Here is a 17,381-nt window from a genome sequence, read left to right as displayed (position 1 = left end):
AGTTCAATAATTTTTCTTTTCTATGGCTGGTTCAAAGGATATCAGAAAGATCTGGAATGGGTCTTTCACATGAAACCTTATAACAAATTGAGTTCACTTATTATATGAGTTCATTTATTATATTTGGACATAAAAATATAAATAAAAATATTATGAGACTGCTTTTTAAATCTGGCCTTCACTCTGGGCAGGATTGAGTGACAGAGTGAGCCTTCAGTCAGAGTTTACATTATTAGCACTGTGGTCATGTTTACCCCATTAACTCTAAGAATACGTTCCTTGTATGTGTTCAAAGCAGAATCAATATTGACTTTGTATTTTAAGAGTACATTATTATAAAATTTGTTTTAATTCTTCCTCATGACAAATCACTTCTAATTTATTATGTAACTTATTGCCGATTCTTTTTCAATATTGTACTGTTTACTCAAAGATGTTTCATTGGAAAATATAACCAGTGAAAATTCTCTCTTAATTTCTAGGGAGGTGCAGTATATTGTCCTACAAAATATAGCAACTATGTCAATTCAAAGAAAGGTATGTACATTAGGACACACAATTTAAGAGGCAAATGAACATATTAATACTATAAATGTATTTATATATATATATTTTTTGTAATTTAGGGCATGTTTGAACCTTATCTGAAGAGTTTCTATGTTAGGTCAACTGATCCAACTATGATCAAGACACTGAAGGTGTGTATGTTTTCATTTTTCAGGTACTCTTAATACATGTTTACTTTGCAGAGATAGTGCTATAACTTTCTAGCATCCACAAAATGGAGTCCTGCTTTTCTAAAAACAGATACATTTAAGGATTTTTCTTTATACTTTCTAATCTGTATTCTTACGTACTATTAATAGTTACTATGTTACATTCTGATAAAGTTAAGACATGCTGCCTACACCTTGGATGATTCATGCTGAAGGAGACAAGCATGTGAATAGATGATTTTAGCACCGTGTATTCTAAGTGATACAGCAATTTGAATTGAGTGCTGTGAAAACAGAAAGATGAGGCTAATTCTTTGAAAGATTTGGAAAAGATGATATTTGGAAGGATCTTAAAAGAATGACAATTGTCAATTTTTTTTGTTGTTGGTAGGTTGATTGGGAAGTTGAAAGGTGGAGAGTAGGTGAAAAGCACAGTTTATGCTGACATGAAGGATTATGAAAGAGTGTTGTTTTCAGAGAAAAATAACTACAATATAGAGTGGAGTTAGGAGTTATAAAGCTATAATGATTAAAACAGTATGATATTTAGAAAGAAAAGTAAGTGGAATAGAATAGAAAGCCTAGAAACATACCCATACATGTGAAAATTTACTGTATAATAGAAGAGACATTACAAACCAATGGGGAAAAGGTGGACTATTCAATAAATGTTAGAATTATGTGTTATGCACATGGAAACTGAGTTCAATCATAAGAAAATCTAAGACACACCCAAATTGAAGGATATTTTATAAAAAATTTGGTTTCTAATCATCAAAAGTCATGGAGTCATGAAATTCAAAACAGAGACTGAGAAACTATTTCAGACTGAAGGGGAAAACTAAATATAATATGTGATACTGAACTGGATCCTGTTATTATACATTATTGAGACAATGAAACTTAAATGCATAGTGACAATTGCACAGAACTAATGCGTCAGTGTTAATTTCCTGATTTTCTTGGTTGTACTGTGGTCTGTATAACATGCCATTTTTTATAGGAAATATATACTGAAGTGTTTGGGGATGAGATGGCATCAGATTGGCAACTATAGTCGCAAATCATTCAGAGAAAAAAAACCAGTTCTTTATACTATACATGTAACTTTTTGTATGATTGAGGTTGTTTTTAAAAAGCTGTTCAAAAAGTTAAAATTTAGTCACCAAAATAAAATGGAAAGTTAAGCTGTAATCTGGGAGAAAACATTCCCAATACATGTATCTGAATAAATATGGCTTGTACCCAGAATATATAATGAACTCCTTCTACAATCTGTGCCTTTTAATTGGAATGTTTAACTCATTTACTTTTAATGTAATTATTGATATGAGTATGTGTCCACATCTTATTTTCTGTTTGTCTCATCTGTTCTCTTCCTTTTTTCTTTTTCTTGCTTTTCTTGAGATTATTTTTTATGAGTAAAAAAAATTTTTTTGCAAGCCCATTGGAGATGCACTTGTAATTACATATTTCTTATATCTATAAATCCAAAAGAGGGAATTAAAATGTCTAAGTATTTGGAATGGTAGAATGTAGGAAAATCAAGACAACTGGTATCTGGAAAGCAGGTATTAGATGGAGAGGGCAAATTGTTTTCTAACTTTACTAACAAAAGGCAAAAGTTAAACTAGCTTAAATTGTTTAAGTTAATTAGATATAAATTGTAAAGCTGGGGCAAACAATGAGTAAGGTGTAGAAGTCTCCTTTTTCTAATTTGTTTTTTAAGAACTAGTAATTGTCTAGTCTCTGCGTAGGCATAAGAAGACAGACTAAGGTCACCTTGAAGGGTATAATGCCTCACCACATTGGTGACAGTGTGATTTTTTTAAAAATAGAAATTACCTTTCAATTAAATGCCTAGGCTTTATTAAGTTTATCTTTTTACTTATGTTTTAAAATCTTTACTTTTTCTTTTTTTCTACCATAGCTTGAAATTTTGACAAACCTGGCAAATGAAGCTAACATATCAACTCTTCTTCGAGAATTTCAGGTATGTGTATAATGCTAATTATAAAACAACTTCTAAAACATATGTTCAATTCTTAAGTTAAATTTGTATCTTTCCCAATCTAGAAATATGTAATTATGTAAATAAAACAGTGGTTTGAGACAAGAATGACAACTAAGAAATTAATAAATTTTTAAGAATAAGGATTAACTACAAATTTATAACTTAAAGGAAATGGAATAATATTTCCTTTCATGTTTTCATAGAATTTGAAAGACTTTGGTTTATAACTTTGTCTTTGTTTGAAATTTCATTTCTGGAAAGGATGTCATCTTTTTGTGTTGTCAGAATCTGTAGTGCTTTCTGTACTCTGCACTCACGAAAATGGCTTCATTTCTTACCTAGTTGTCCCTGTTTGATTGACCTATCACTATTTTAGACACTGTACAACTTTAGCCTCATATACAACTCAAAAATATTTGGTTTGTAAGTGCCCACCATGATTTTTTTAATTGTTGTTTTTATTTTATTTTTTGTATTTTATTTTATTTTTTTTTGAGACAGAGTCTCGCTCTGTTGCCCAGGTTGGAGTGAGTGCCGTGGCGTCAGCCTAGCTCACAGCAACCTCAAACTCCTGGGCTTAAGCGATCCTACTGCCTCAACCTCCCTAGTAGCTGGGACTACAGGCATGTGCCACCATGCCTGGCTAATTTTTTCTATATATATTTTTAGTTGGCCGGATCATTTCTTTCTATTTTTAGTAGAGACGGGGTCTCACTCTTGCTCAGGCTGGTCTCGAACTCCTGACCTCAAGCGATCCAACCGCCTCGGCCTCCCAGAGTGCTAGGATTACAGGCGTGAGCCACCGCGCCCAGCCTATTTTTTGTATTTTTAAACCATATGTGCTGATGGATGAGATGTTTTTAGCTTATTTCCCAAAAAAATACTATTCAAAAATTACTTGATGGACATGATGCCTTTTATGATAGAAGAGTCATCTTTGAAGCATTAGTGGTGGAGCACAGCAATAGAAAACTTTATGTCAGTAGTATGAGTTTCACATCCCATCAGCAGTTTTCTTAACAAAAATATTCCACGTGCTGCGCAGTAGTCACAGAGTTTTTATCAACGCCTACCTTTTATAGATTTATTTTGTTGCCGTAATTCTTCTATAAGCCCATATTAAATTTCTTTTTAGCTATATAGACCCTATATTTCTTTTTAGCTATGTGGTTTAAAAGTTTTTTGAGGAATAGTAGAATATTATGGCATGTCCATGATTTGTATTTTCATAAATGGATTGCTTTTTCATGCTATATGTTTTTCTAGAAAAATTCCTTATAAAATTAAGATGTCTTGGAAACCCACTCATATTTATATGCCAGGAAATGTAGTATCTTCAGTTCTTATCCAGTAATCTTATTAGCTATAGATCACAGCTGAATTTGATTTTTACTTCATTCTTATATTTTATTTATTTATTAATCTTTGAGTTTTGATCTTCATGTTTACTCATATCCTTTTTTCTGTTGTCCTCTGTAATCTCTTTGGGTGTCTTCTCACCGTCCATTTTCTGCTTATGTCAATTCTCCTGGGATTGTAGGAAGGGAATCTTAGGTAATCTTAAGGAAGTGTTTGGTTGTATAGAGGTTACACACTATACCTGTTTCAGAATATTTGTCATCTAGTTGTTTCATTTAAGATCAGGATATTTATTTAATAAGGTCCATTTTTCAGTTAAACTTTTAAACATATTCTTTCTTCACGTATTCATTTTTATCATTGTCTAAATTTGTACTTTATTTCTATTTATGTGTTATGTTCATAAACATAGTTTGCTTTTAATAACTTCTTGAGTAAAATAGGGAATTTTTCTGAAGATTCATAAGTATTTTTTTTTAATTGAGGAAATTGAGTAATCTATTTGGGAATAGTTTTAAATGCAGTTGGTTTTACCTTCACGGAACTAGGAAAGTTTAATTTGTTTATTTCCTCATATTTAATCACCTTGGTCCCATTCTTACTAAATTTGTCCCTTTTTTTTTTTTTAGCTATTCGTAGATTCTCTCCCCCACTTGTCATTTATACAGCATTTAAATGTATATCTTTTTTTGTATTTTAGATAACCATAGTGTTAATTTTAAATTGTGTATTTCTCATTTGAGGTTGGGAGTATTTTTTAAAAAATTTAGTTGAAAATTGGACTTTAAATCCTATGTATATATAATGTGATATAAAATATAAATATGCATATTAAAAGTACATTTGTTTCTGTTAACAATGAAAGCTTACTTTTTAAATTGGGAAAGTTCTAACCAAAGTGAAATTCTCTTAGGACCATTATAAATTTTGTAAATATATTTTAACATCCAATTGTTAATCAGTGATTTTTTATTTTTAAATTTGTATAAATGTGCTGTTTAAAGTGTTTTTAAAAGTATGCTTTAAAAAAAAAACCTATTTCAAAAGTATGATATTCTGTTGTAAACTGGGTATTTGTAGTCTTTATTAAAATGCTGCTCACTGTGGCTGTTGTTATGGTTTTGCAACCATTGTGATACCATTTTGAAAGTAAAATGTTTGTGAATACCATACTGGTCTTATTCCTTTTCTCCCAATTTTTGAAGTTAGTATCTCTGAAAAAGTGACCCTTTTTTTTCATAGATTCACAGGTGCTGCTGGTTAAATGAACTGAAACCTCCAAAGAGAGAGTTCTCATCATCTCTTTCAACCTTGCACTTAAACTAATTGCTGTCTTTGGGTGACTGCTCCCTATCTGTTTTGGAGTCTCAAGCCACTGTGGCCACAGGTGAATGAGCCTGGCTTGAAAATGTGCTGCTTCTATAGGCACATTCTTTAAGTAAAAAAACAAAACTAAATTAACCCAAGTCATCAGTCGGGCCCCGTGTTGTGCTTACGAGAAGATTATGTGTTCCTGAATTCTTATATGTTGACAAAGCTTAATATAATAGGGTTTTTGGTTCACTTCATAGTACCAATGTGTAAACTAATTGAACTAATGTTTTCTAGACCTATGTGAAAAGCCAGGATAAACAATTTGCAGCAGCTACTATTCAGACTATAGGCAGATGTGCAACCAATATCTCAGAAGTCACTGATACATGCCTCAATGGCCTGGTCTGTTTGCTGTCCAACAGGGATGGTAAGTTCATAGTTTCATTTTATTTTCAAGTGATTTGCAATTTGAATATTTTTGGTATTATCTGTAAGTTGTAACCTTTTTAACTTTGCATTTTAATTTTTCCTATATGTCATTAGTATAGTCACAGTAAGTGGCATTTTATCTGTGAACATAAGTGCAAACATTGTTTTTTTTTTTAATTAAATTAGGTAATTAACTATCATTGTTTTGCCTCAACACAACTAAGAAAGTTTAATTTGTTTTACTTCTTGACAGTTTAACCACCTTCATTGTACCCTTTCCACAAAGGTTCTATTTTACTGCTTTTTAATAAGTCATGCATAATATTGGTTCACCTGCAGAGGGTGCTAAAAGCAGGCAAATGACTTTATAACATGGAGAAGTGGCTAGATCAAAAAATATGTTAACTGTGTACCTTCAATGTTTTTCCCCCCCAGAAATTCATCTAATAATTTTATATTAAAGATTAACTAGATTCAAAAACCATCAATTTGGTACAGCTTCATATTTTAAGCGAAACGATATCTAAGTGTTTGGTAAAACTCTGTAGATAATATCCAGTAAAATATGTAATCTAGATTTCATATTGTTTTGTGGTAAAGTGTCAGCTGTTTCTATAGGTATGGCTTTAGAATTAATGGGGCCATTTAGAGAAAGAAAAATAATTCAACTTTTACCTTTAAAATAATTTATTTAGAACACTTGTTATAATTATATATTTGATTAAAATGAAATTTTTTTTGAAAAAGCATAATTTTCTGTGTAAAATCATTGAAATTATTAGTGGAATTTTAAATATATGCTTATGTAATGTCTAGATACAGGCACATATGGCATAGCAGCCATAAGGTGAAACATAATAAAATTGATTATTTTTAATATTTTATTTGAAAAATAACTTTTCATGACAATAATCCTGTTATCCCTAATTATCTTTTCCCACATGTAAATCTCTTTAGAAAACAGTAACATTGTTGAAATTACTTCTGATGAAAAAAATTGAAAGAAAATTTATTCCTAAATAACATTGATTTTTGTTGTGAACATAAAATTTGAAACTTGTAAACTCAAGATATTATGACAGATAGAACATTTGTCTATATGTAGTATTAAAATTTCAAATAAATGACAACAAAAATTATCAAGAACATAGTTTAAAAAAATTTTTTTGTCTCTACAAAGTAACAGACAGAGGGGAGATAGGATGATAAATGTTATCCATTTTATCTATTCCTATTTTTAACAAAGACTAATATTTTTGTCTCTATTTCTATGTCACACTTGAAAATATGACTGTAAAACCATGCTTTTTGTTTTCCTGTATCTTTAATAATGACTTTCTGTTTGACCAAATAAAATACATTCCTTGGGAAAATAATTTCAGAACATTAAAGATTATGAACCAAAGTTTACCAGAATAATTGTTCTTTATAATTTAGTAGCATACAAAAACAAAACAAAACAAAACAAAAACCCACCTGAAATTAGTTAGAACACTGATTAGTTCTTTCAAATACAAAACATATTTACGTTTTCTCAATTTTATTTTTTGACTCTTTTTTCTGATACGAAAATTTCCAGCTGTAGCTTTTAAAGCTTCAGCTTTATAACACATTAACTTGTCAAAAATATTTTTATTCACTTTGATTTAAAAGATAAATGTCCTCCCCCTATAGCACTTTTAATGGAAGAATAGATTGTTTTATAATTAGATACTGGAAGATTAATATTATATGTAATCACTCACAAAGAGTAAGAAGATTTACTGATTTAAAATCTGATATTTTAATGTTTAGGCTTTTGTTTTTGATAAATCAAAACTCTTTATAGCTATGGATTTTTTTCCCTGCAGTTTGAATACTAACAAACATAAATTGCGTTGTCCAGGTTCTGGTTGTATAATCATCATTAACCTAAAATACCCAATTAATTTTATATGCTACATTTTTTTTGTAGTGTGGAAATCTGGCTCAATAGAATTAAGAGGTAAAACAAATAAGGAGACTATATTAAAATCAGTAACATAAAAGAACATTTTATAGTATTTTTAACTTTAACAGTAGAGCCCATTCCACTTCCTATTAAAAGGTCTATTTTTAGAAATAAATACTATGAATGTAGCCTTAGTTTCCTTAAAATCTGCAAGATTTTTTGTGACTTTTAAGAATCTGTGATTCTTTGATTTTATAGCGAAATTGATACCCCATTGTCTCTTTAGATAATGTATCTTTAAACTTCAGGGACAGCATTGAGACTCCAGTGTTTTTTATGTATGTTTAATCTATTTCTCTTAGAGCTGTAGTTTTGTGTATATGTATGTTATTGAGGACTTTTCTAAGCAGACTCGAAGCTTGCCCTAAAATAGTCCATTGTCACTCTCTAAGGTTAATTTGATAAACAAATTTCTTAAGGACGTTTAGTAGGAGAAATCTGCATTTCAGTTGACTTAGGAGAATTTAATTGCCTAAGGTAATTTATTTCAGATAACATATTAGCAAAATTTGCTTGTCTGAATAACCTTATTGCCATCTACTATAAACTAAAAGGATTAGGGGTGGAAGACCTTTTTTTGTTTAGTTTTGTAATAATTCAATAAGCATTTACTGAGGACTTGAATTAGTTGAGATATTTAATAAATGTTGAATACATTAATGTAGTACTCATTTAGCTTATGAAAGATTCTTGCCTTTATGGAGTTCATAGTCTAATGGGAAAAGATAGTAATATAAGTGTACTATAGTCTTCCCATATACTGACCACTTACTCTGTTGCCAGCTATTTGCTTACATGTAGAACTAGATTATCTATGTTTGAATGTTGATGGTATCTTGAGTAAATTACCTGATCTACCTGATTCCTCATTTGTAAAATGTGTATAGTAATAGACTATATTTCTTAGATTTAGGTCCATTAAGTTTAGTTGAGGACAAGGAGGAAGCTAGGACAGGTCCAGCACATGGGATCATTTTGTGCTTCTGGTGGGTTAACACCACAGTGCTGAGGGCTTTGGACACCAGAAGGTAGCATAAAGGAAAAGTAGTGTGGAATTCCTCGAAGGGAATGAGAAGGAACCCGTGGTAGGTAGAATAATGGCCCCTCGAAGGTTCCTGGGTCCTAATGCCCCGAGCCTGTGAATATGTTAACTTACATGGCAAAAGGGCCTTTGCAGATGTGACTAAGTTAAGGTTTTAGAGATGAGGAGATTATTCGGATGGGCCCAATGTTATCAAAAGTGCCTTTATAAGAGAAAGAGGGAGGCAGGAAAGTCAGAAGATGTCAGAAGCAGAGGTCAGAATGATGTGATTGTTAGGAGGGAGCCTTGAACCAAGGAGGGTGGGGCAGCCTCGAGAAATTGGAAGAGGCAAGGAATAGATTTTCCTCCCCTAGAACCTCGAGAGGGAATGCAGCCTTATTGAGAGCTTGATTTTAGCACCATAAGAACTGTTAGACTTCTGACTTCAGAACTGTAAGATGATAAATTTGTGTTGTTTCAAGCTACTCTGTTTGTAGTAATCTGTGACAGCAACAGTGTGAAACTAATATAGCTCCAAAGGATATATAACATTCCAAATACATATTTCAACTATAAGCAATCCTGCCTCTATATTATAGATAATTAAAATAATACATCATTTTTTTCCTTAGGCTAGTTTTGCAATAATATATTTTTAAAATATTGATTTTTATACTATGAATTCGTTAAAACTATACTTACCATATATGGCTTCACTAGTAATTACGTAACCATTTTATTTTTTCTACTGGAGTGTAAGCTTAATGAGGTCAGGGTGTCATTCTGATTTACCTTTGTTTTTCTCATAGCACAAATAAGTGGTCTTTTTAGAAGTAATACGTGCTCATAATAATATAGATTATTATAGGTAGAATGGTACATCCTGGTTCTGCCTTTGAATTCTGGACAAAATCATAGTTCCAGTGCATCTCTCTTCATCTTTAAAATGATAATAATAGGTTATCCACCTTTTGTTATTATGAGAAGAAAATGAAATATGACATCATTTTGTAAACTAAAGCATTAATATTAATTAACTGTTACTTAATTTTTCATTCCCATGGAGAAAGTTATGCAGTTTGAAATACATACATTTAATAATGGTTAGAATGATAAAATTTGTTTATATTCTTAAGGAGAGCAAGGTAAAATATATTGCAGAGAAAGTAATAGGACACAAATCATGGTATTTCCAGTATAATATTAAAATAAACCTTTTTAGTATACCCCAGGGAATCTGTAAGATCTATGAAGACCTATAAATAAAAAATGTCAAAATAATAAGTAAAAGCAATGTTGATTTATTTTCTTGGCATTGGTAGCATTTATAATAGTTTACATAAGATTTATTCCATAAAGTAAGGTTCTCAGACTAGTTATGTTAAATTTCTCTACTGGTGCCACCCAAAAGTAACTGGACCAGTGATTAGCCACTTTAGTATGATAACTCAATCACATAATTCCGATTTGAGGATTTGCTTCCTAGCCACTTCCAGTAGCAGTTACTGTATTAGTTAAGGCCCTAGCAACAAACAACACTTAAAAGGGGGATTGAAGAAAACTTAATGAAGGAGCTGTTTATACAGTGTGGGCAGGATTAAGGGAAACCAACAAGGTATGATGTAGCACCGTGGGGATAACAGGCTAGCAACAGTGGGAAGCCCTTACCATACCTAGGACTGAAGGGAAAGGGCAAGAGGAGGAGGCACAGTTACCAGACCCTGCAGGGGAGAGCCACTCACAGGAACTGATACCTTCGGTAGAGGATTGCATGTGTTAGCTGGGAGGCTGGCAGGGGAGGGATACAGGATAGTAAATATTTTCTCCTTTCTCCCCCGATCTCCTGCTGGTACTTACTATTGCTGCCAGAAGCCAGGGGCAAGGGAGTCTGGTTGATGTAGTCTACAGGTGGACCTCTGAGGGCACAGAGGTGGGGAGAGAAAGACAAAGTGAACTCATGGGGCAAATGGAGACAATCCAGCCCACAAGTCCCACTCTTCAGTGTTGTTTCTACAGTAACATCTTTCCTACTGCTACTAATCTTTACTACTCACTTTTGTGGACATATCACTGAAGGAAATTTTTTTAGCTTGCTGTTTTCTATAGAATAGGGGAAATGTTGTTTAGACTGTAGATATTTGATTGCCACTGTATAATTGGTAGGCATCAAAGAGCAATATTTGAGAGCTCTGGTTAAAAGCTAAAGACATAGAACACTATGGTGAGCAGTATAATATAACCTCTGTTGCTTTCCTGATCTAAAGAAGCCGAGGTTAGACGTGGATAACAGAAGGTAGGAGATAGCAACAGAGGTTCTCCTCTACTTAAGACAGGCATTCACTCCAAAATTTGGGAGCACACTCATGGTTATACTTTTCAACTGGTCTTTTAAGACATATAGAATGTTTTGCTAATTTACATTTACATTTTACCAAGCATATTGCATTTGAATTGAATTACATATACTTAGTATGAACAATCTCTTGTCTTTTTCAGAAATAGTTGTTGCTGAAAGTGTGGTTGTTATAAAGAAATTACTTCAAATGCAACCTGCACAACATGGTGAAATTATTAAACATATGGCCAAACTCTTGGACAGTATCACTGTGAGTATCAATAAGAGATGTTTGCTGAATTCTACTGAATTTTATTCAGTATGTGGTAGTGCTTAGGAGAACTGAACTGGATTCAAATTGTGGTCTAAGATTTTGTGCTGTTGTAGGAGGGTAATTACAAATCTGAAAAGGGGCAAGGATAGAATGAGACTTGCCGTGTTAGATTGGAATTGGAGATAGCAGTGTAAGCTTCCTGGGTTTTTAATATAGATATTGAGGTGTTGGGTGAGTATATATACACATTTATGTGTCACATGTGAATGTGTAAATGAAAATACAAGCATCTATTTCTCAGTGCTGTCCTTTGAGAGGGCCTGGAAACAATAATAACCCAGTACCACTGAGTACACCTTGTACCTAGATTTCTTTCTCTTTTTAATTGAGATATAATTTTATACCATAAAATTCACCCTTTGAGGTGTATAATTTGTTGGGTTTTGGTATACTCATAAACTTTTGCAATCATCACCACTCGGTAATTGCAGAACATTTTTATTACTCCTAAGAAAAGTCCCGTAGTGAAAGTGCACAGCCTCCCTTTGCTCTATGCCCTGGCCACCACTAATCTACTTTTTATCTCTGTAGATATGCCTAGTCTGGACAATAATATGTGGCCTTTTCTTTCTGGCTTCTTTCACTTAGCATGTTTTCAAGGTTCATGCATATTGTAGAATATAGTACTTCATTCCTTTTTATGGGTAGATCTTCATTTTTAAATACTATTCTCCACTTAAAGGAACCAGGATTCCTTAGAGAAATGGCTGATTTCAGAGCTAGGGTAAAGAAAGAACAAGATGAGCTTGGAACATCTTGTTGGGGCAAACAAAAGCAGGAAAGTGCTCACAGAGTGATAGAGACATGACAAAAGGACCCAAGAGCCATCTTGAAGGGGCTTCCAGCTGGCCAATTTCAGCAAAAAAATTAATGATAGTAAAAGGATTATAACCCATGGCATAAGGTAAGAATCTCTAAGTCTGCATCGGAATGAATAAATAAATGATTGAATAGGGGAGAAAAGGAAGCTCTTCCTTACAATTCAGAAACAACTAGTAAATGTAGAAGGAATGATGGAATTAGAACACCACTGTTTGCCAACTGGCACAATGATAATTGATTCAGGCAAGAATTATTAACAAACACTAAAAACTAGTGGGTGAAAATTTGAGTAACAGAGTATTTACACAGTCTCAAAGTATATCCTTTTAAGGTACTTTTTAATTCTGAAGGTTAAAATAGTGACTTATAATGGAGAAACCTGGCAAAAAATGATCTTAACCAAATTAACCTAGTTAACATTGCCATTAATGAGATCATGTGCCTTCTGATATGATACACTGAAAAGAACTCAGCATCAGGGCTATTACATTCCTGTCCAAAGTGAATGACTTGAATCTAATCATTGGGAAATATGAGATAAACTGAAATTGAGGGTATTCTACAAAATAACTGTACTGTTTTTATAAATGTCGGTGTCATGAAATGAAAAGGAAAACTCAGGTACTTTTTCAGATTAAAAGAGACAAAAAGAACGTGACAATACTATGCCTCACATGATTTTGTCTTTTCTTTTTCTATAGAGGATATTATAGGAACAAGTAGCAAAATCTTAATATAATGTATAGATCAGATAATAGTATTGGTTCAGTATTTAGTTTCCTGATTTTAAAATTGTTTTACTGTGATTGGGTAAGGACATTCCTTTTGTTAGGAAGATCACACTGAAGTATTTTGGGGAATTAGGGCATATCTACAATTTTATCGATTAAGAAAACAAAATGTATGTGTATACCTAGAGAGATAGCTAACACAAATGTAGCAAAATGTTAACATTTGGGAAATCTGGGTGAAGGGTATCCAGAAATTATTATTATTATTATTTATTTTTTTTTATTTCAGCTCATCATGGGGGTACAAAAGCTCAGGTTATATACATTGTCCATGTCCCTCCCACCCATCCCCCTGAGTCAGAGCCTCAAGCGTGTCCATTCTCCAGACAGTGCGCCTGGCACTCACCATGTAGTCATACCTCCATCCCCTCCCCCACCCCCCACCTCCCCGAGTCAGCACCTTCAAGCATTCCCCAGATGGTGCGCAACGCACTCATCTTGTAGGCATACACCCATCCCCTCCCCCCACCCCCTGTCTCAGTCTGATATTCGATTGGTATCCTTCCCCTATGTGCATTTAGGTGATGATCAGGGAAACCAATTTTCTGGTGAGTACATGTGATGCTTGTTTTTCCATTCTTTGGATGCTTCACTTAATATAATGGGTTCCACCTTTCTCCAGGAGAACCAAAGAGATGTCATATCACCGTTATTTCTTATAGCTGAGTAATACTCCATGGTATACATATACCACAGTTTACTAATCCATTTGTGGATTGATGGGCATTTGGGTTGTTTCCACATCTTTGCAATTGTGAATTGTGTTGCTATAAACATTCGGGTACAGGTGTCTTTGTTATAGAATGACTTTTGTTCCTTTGGGTAGATGCCCAATAATGGGATTGCTGGATCGAATGGTAGGTCTGCCTGAATCTGTTTAAGGTATCTCCATAATGCTTTCCACAGGGGTTGCACTAGTTTGCAGTCCCACCAGCAGTGTATGAGTGTTCCTGTCTCATCATACCATGCATCTTCTCAGATCACAGTGGAATAAAAGTAATAATGAACCCTAACAGAAACTTTCATTCCTACTCAAAGTCCTGGAAGCTAAACAACCTTCTCCTGAACGATTATTTTATAAAGGAAGAAATCAAGTCGGAAATCAAAAGATTCTTTGAATTAAACGACAAAGGAGACACAACTTATCAAAATCTATGGGACACAGCTAAAGCAGTCCTGAGAGGGAAATTCATTTCCATAAATGCCTATATCAAAAAGACAGAAAACTTACAAATAGACAACCTAATGAATAGACTCAAAGAGCTGGAGAAAGAAGAACAGACTGACCCCAAACCCAGCAGAAGGCAAGAAATTATTAAGATCAAATCAGAATTAAATGAAAAGGACAACAAAAATACCATAAGGGAAATTAATAAAACAAAAAGTTGGTTCTTTGAAAAGATAAACAAAATAGACACACCACTGGCTAGACTAACCAAGAGCAGAAAAGAAAAATCTCTAATAACCTCCATCAGGAACATGAAAGGAGAAATCACAACCGATGCCACAGAGATACACGATATCGTCTATGAATTCTACAGAAATCTTTATGCACACAAACTGGAGAATGTGGAGGAAATGGACAATTTTTTAGAAACACATGGCCTTCCCAGGCTCAATCAGGAAGAAATAGAATTTCTGAATAGACCAATATCAAGAACTGAAATCGAAACAGAAATTATTTTTACTCTTCTTGCAACTTTTCTGTAAATCTGAAATTATTTAAAAAAAATAAACTCAAACAACAAATATTAGTCCAGACTCCACCACTTACCACTCTGTGTCTTTACATTAAAATCTTTGTATTTCACTTTCCCATCTGTAAAATGATGATAGTAAAAGGACCTACATTACATTATTGGTATAAATATTATATTAGTATATGTAATGCTCTTAGAACATGGACTGGCACATAGGAGTGCCGCGTGTGTGTTTGTTACTGTGTCTTCATGTTCTTCTTCCCTTTAAAACTAAAGTTTTTGAAAGAATTATCTGAAAAGAATTTTGTTCCCTTACTTCATTCAGTCCTCAACTCATCCTGGTCTGATTTTGACTCCCAGCACTTCATTAATTAAACCTTTTCCAAGGTTGCTATCTCCTTCTTAATAAATCCGGTGGATACTTTTCTGTCTATATCTCCCTTGATCTTTTGTTAACATTTGATTTCACTAACCACTTCTTCCTTTTGAAATGTTCTCGCCTCATGATTTCTGTGATTCCACATTCCCAAAGTTGATTTTGTAAAATAGAATACCAGACAAAAAAGTAGAAATTGATAAATACATGTTAAATATGGTCCTTTGGAAAGAAAATAAAATAGAAAACTTCTCCTAATTACAGGAAGGCAAAGAGGGGAAGCAAAAGTAGGCAAAACTGGAGTGTGATAATAGGAGAGATAAAATAATTACAAGAAAGCTACATGTAATTCTTCAGCACAAATTTGAACTTTGGGAGGATAAAAAGCTGATAAGGTGTTGTTGCTAATCTAACATATTTGAGGAAGCTGAAGTGCTTGCAGTGGGACAAGGGAGCAAGAAGCAAGACAATTTGTTGTGCAGAACCCTAAAAATGGCCAGGGATTGAAGGCACAAATTACCCCAGAAGATGGTGGTGAGGGATATAGTAGATGTAAGCTTCAAAGTTACAAAAGAGGTGTGATTGAGTTCTCAGAATCTCTCTGTTCTAAACAGTCAAGAGAGCTAGCTATTCACATAAGAACATAAGCCACGTGGAAACAAAAGCAGGACTTTATTCATCTGACCAAGCACCTGATAACTCCTAAATGCAGACAAATAATTCTAAAATGTGAGCCTTAAAATAGGAGCCTTAGATGAGACCTCTATTCTCTTGAATCTCTACCTATTTCACCCTCAGATCCAGGGGTGGTATCTTAAACCACTGTAATTTTAGGAAAAGCCAATCTGATTAATGTCAAAGGACAAGAGGATAGTATTGAGCATATTTTCCACTGGTACATAAACCACTTTAGCAGGGCAGAACCCTGGGCCTGTCTACCCTCTGGGGAGAAGGGAGAACAGAAGTGATAGTGAGACCTCTTCCCCCTTTGGCCACTTTACCTGTTCATAAAATGAGGTAAAAGGAAATGGGGAAATGCCCTACCATGCATGGGTGCAGGAATAGGCAAGAGGATGTCGTAGACCTGCCCTGAAAAGTCTGGCTATTGGGGAAACAGCAGGAGGCATTAAGGCAGCCATTGTACAATGTGGCAGAAGAATGGGCGACGAAAGAATAATCCTTAATTTGATTAAGTAAAAGAGGCCCATTCAGTTGAAGTTATTTGCCTCCATGATATGCACAATCTGGGACCAGAACCAGTCTTAGTGGCTCACTGGCTTGTATTTTTCCTAGCTTACCTTACTCATTTGTCTCTGCCCAAGTGGTCCAATGTGAATTCTGGACTCAGACTTGAGTTCCGATTCTGTTTCCACCACTCACAACCTGTGAGATGTGGGCAAGATTCTTAACCACTTTCTTATTCTGTTAATAGTTTCCTCATATTTCAAGTGCAGATAGTGGTGGAGCTTACTTCATAGGGCTTTGGTGATGATTGACTAAGAAAATATGTAAAGTTCTCAAAAACAATGCCTAGCACATGGTAAGAGAACATAGATTTTATTGTATTCAAAGCTTTGATTTTACTGGTGATTTAGTAAGTGATATAGTTGAAAATATGAAAACTAAAATTTAAATTTATTTTACTTTTTGAATTCAGTCAAATTGAATAGATTTATGTCTATAGGATAGTCAGCTTACATATTCTGATTGTGAATATTTTATCCTTTGGAGTATCTTTCGTTTGTGGTAAATACCAGTTTTGGAGTAAAGTCCTTCCAGAATAAGATGCATACTACCTAAGGATTGCTCTAATAAGATTTCATATAATGTTTAATGGGACAAGTGGGGATTTCATATTATAAAAGAACAATTTGAAGGGTGCTGTTCTGTAAAGACTACTGAGTAATATTGAAATAGCACTTTACATACTCCTGGCCCAGATACCTCACTGGACACCTGCCATTTCACAAGTTATCCACCCTTGTCCTGCCACCCCAATGTAATTCAGGCTTAAGTTTTAGTGCATATTGAGTCCAGATACAGAATATTGAATCTGATTTGCTGTGGGTATGCAGTTTGCTTAGCTGTCTACTGGTTTTGCCTTTGACAAATTTAAATAAATAAAATTGATGTTTTTGTAAGATTTACTTTAGACTCTTGCATTGTGCAGTGGGCTGGTG

At 33.7% G+C, this 17,381-nt stretch overlaps 1 protein-coding gene across 3 annotated transcripts in view; it reads left to right on the top strand.

Annotated features, from left to right (window-relative positions):
• Positions 1-17,381, top strand: part of AP3B1 (adaptor related protein complex 3 subunit beta 1) — a 225,752-nt gene that overhangs the window by 85,227 nt on the left and 123,144 nt on the right. For all 3 annotated transcript variants that reach the window (XM_045566381.1, XM_045566382.1, XM_045566383.1), the window contains exons 10-14: positions 483-537; positions 627-698; positions 2,647-2,709; positions 5,698-5,830; positions 11,340-11,449. In XM_045566381.1, coding sequence (XP_045422337.1) covers positions 483-537; positions 627-698; positions 2,647-2,709; positions 5,698-5,830; positions 11,340-11,449 — 433 coding nt within the window. The remainder of the gene's footprint in view (positions 1-482; positions 538-626; positions 699-2,646; positions 2,710-5,697; positions 5,831-11,339; positions 11,450-17,381) is intronic.

The sequence above is a fragment of the Lemur catta genome, chromosome 12 (genome assembly GCF_020740605.2).
Source record: "Lemur catta isolate mLemCat1 chromosome 12, mLemCat1.pri, whole genome shotgun sequence".
Classification (NCBI taxonomy): Eukaryota; Metazoa; Chordata; class Mammalia; order Primates; family Lemuridae; genus Lemur; species Lemur catta.
The sequence above is the reverse complement of the archived record's forward strand: the minus strand, read 5'-3'. Positions and strand labels throughout refer to the sequence as shown.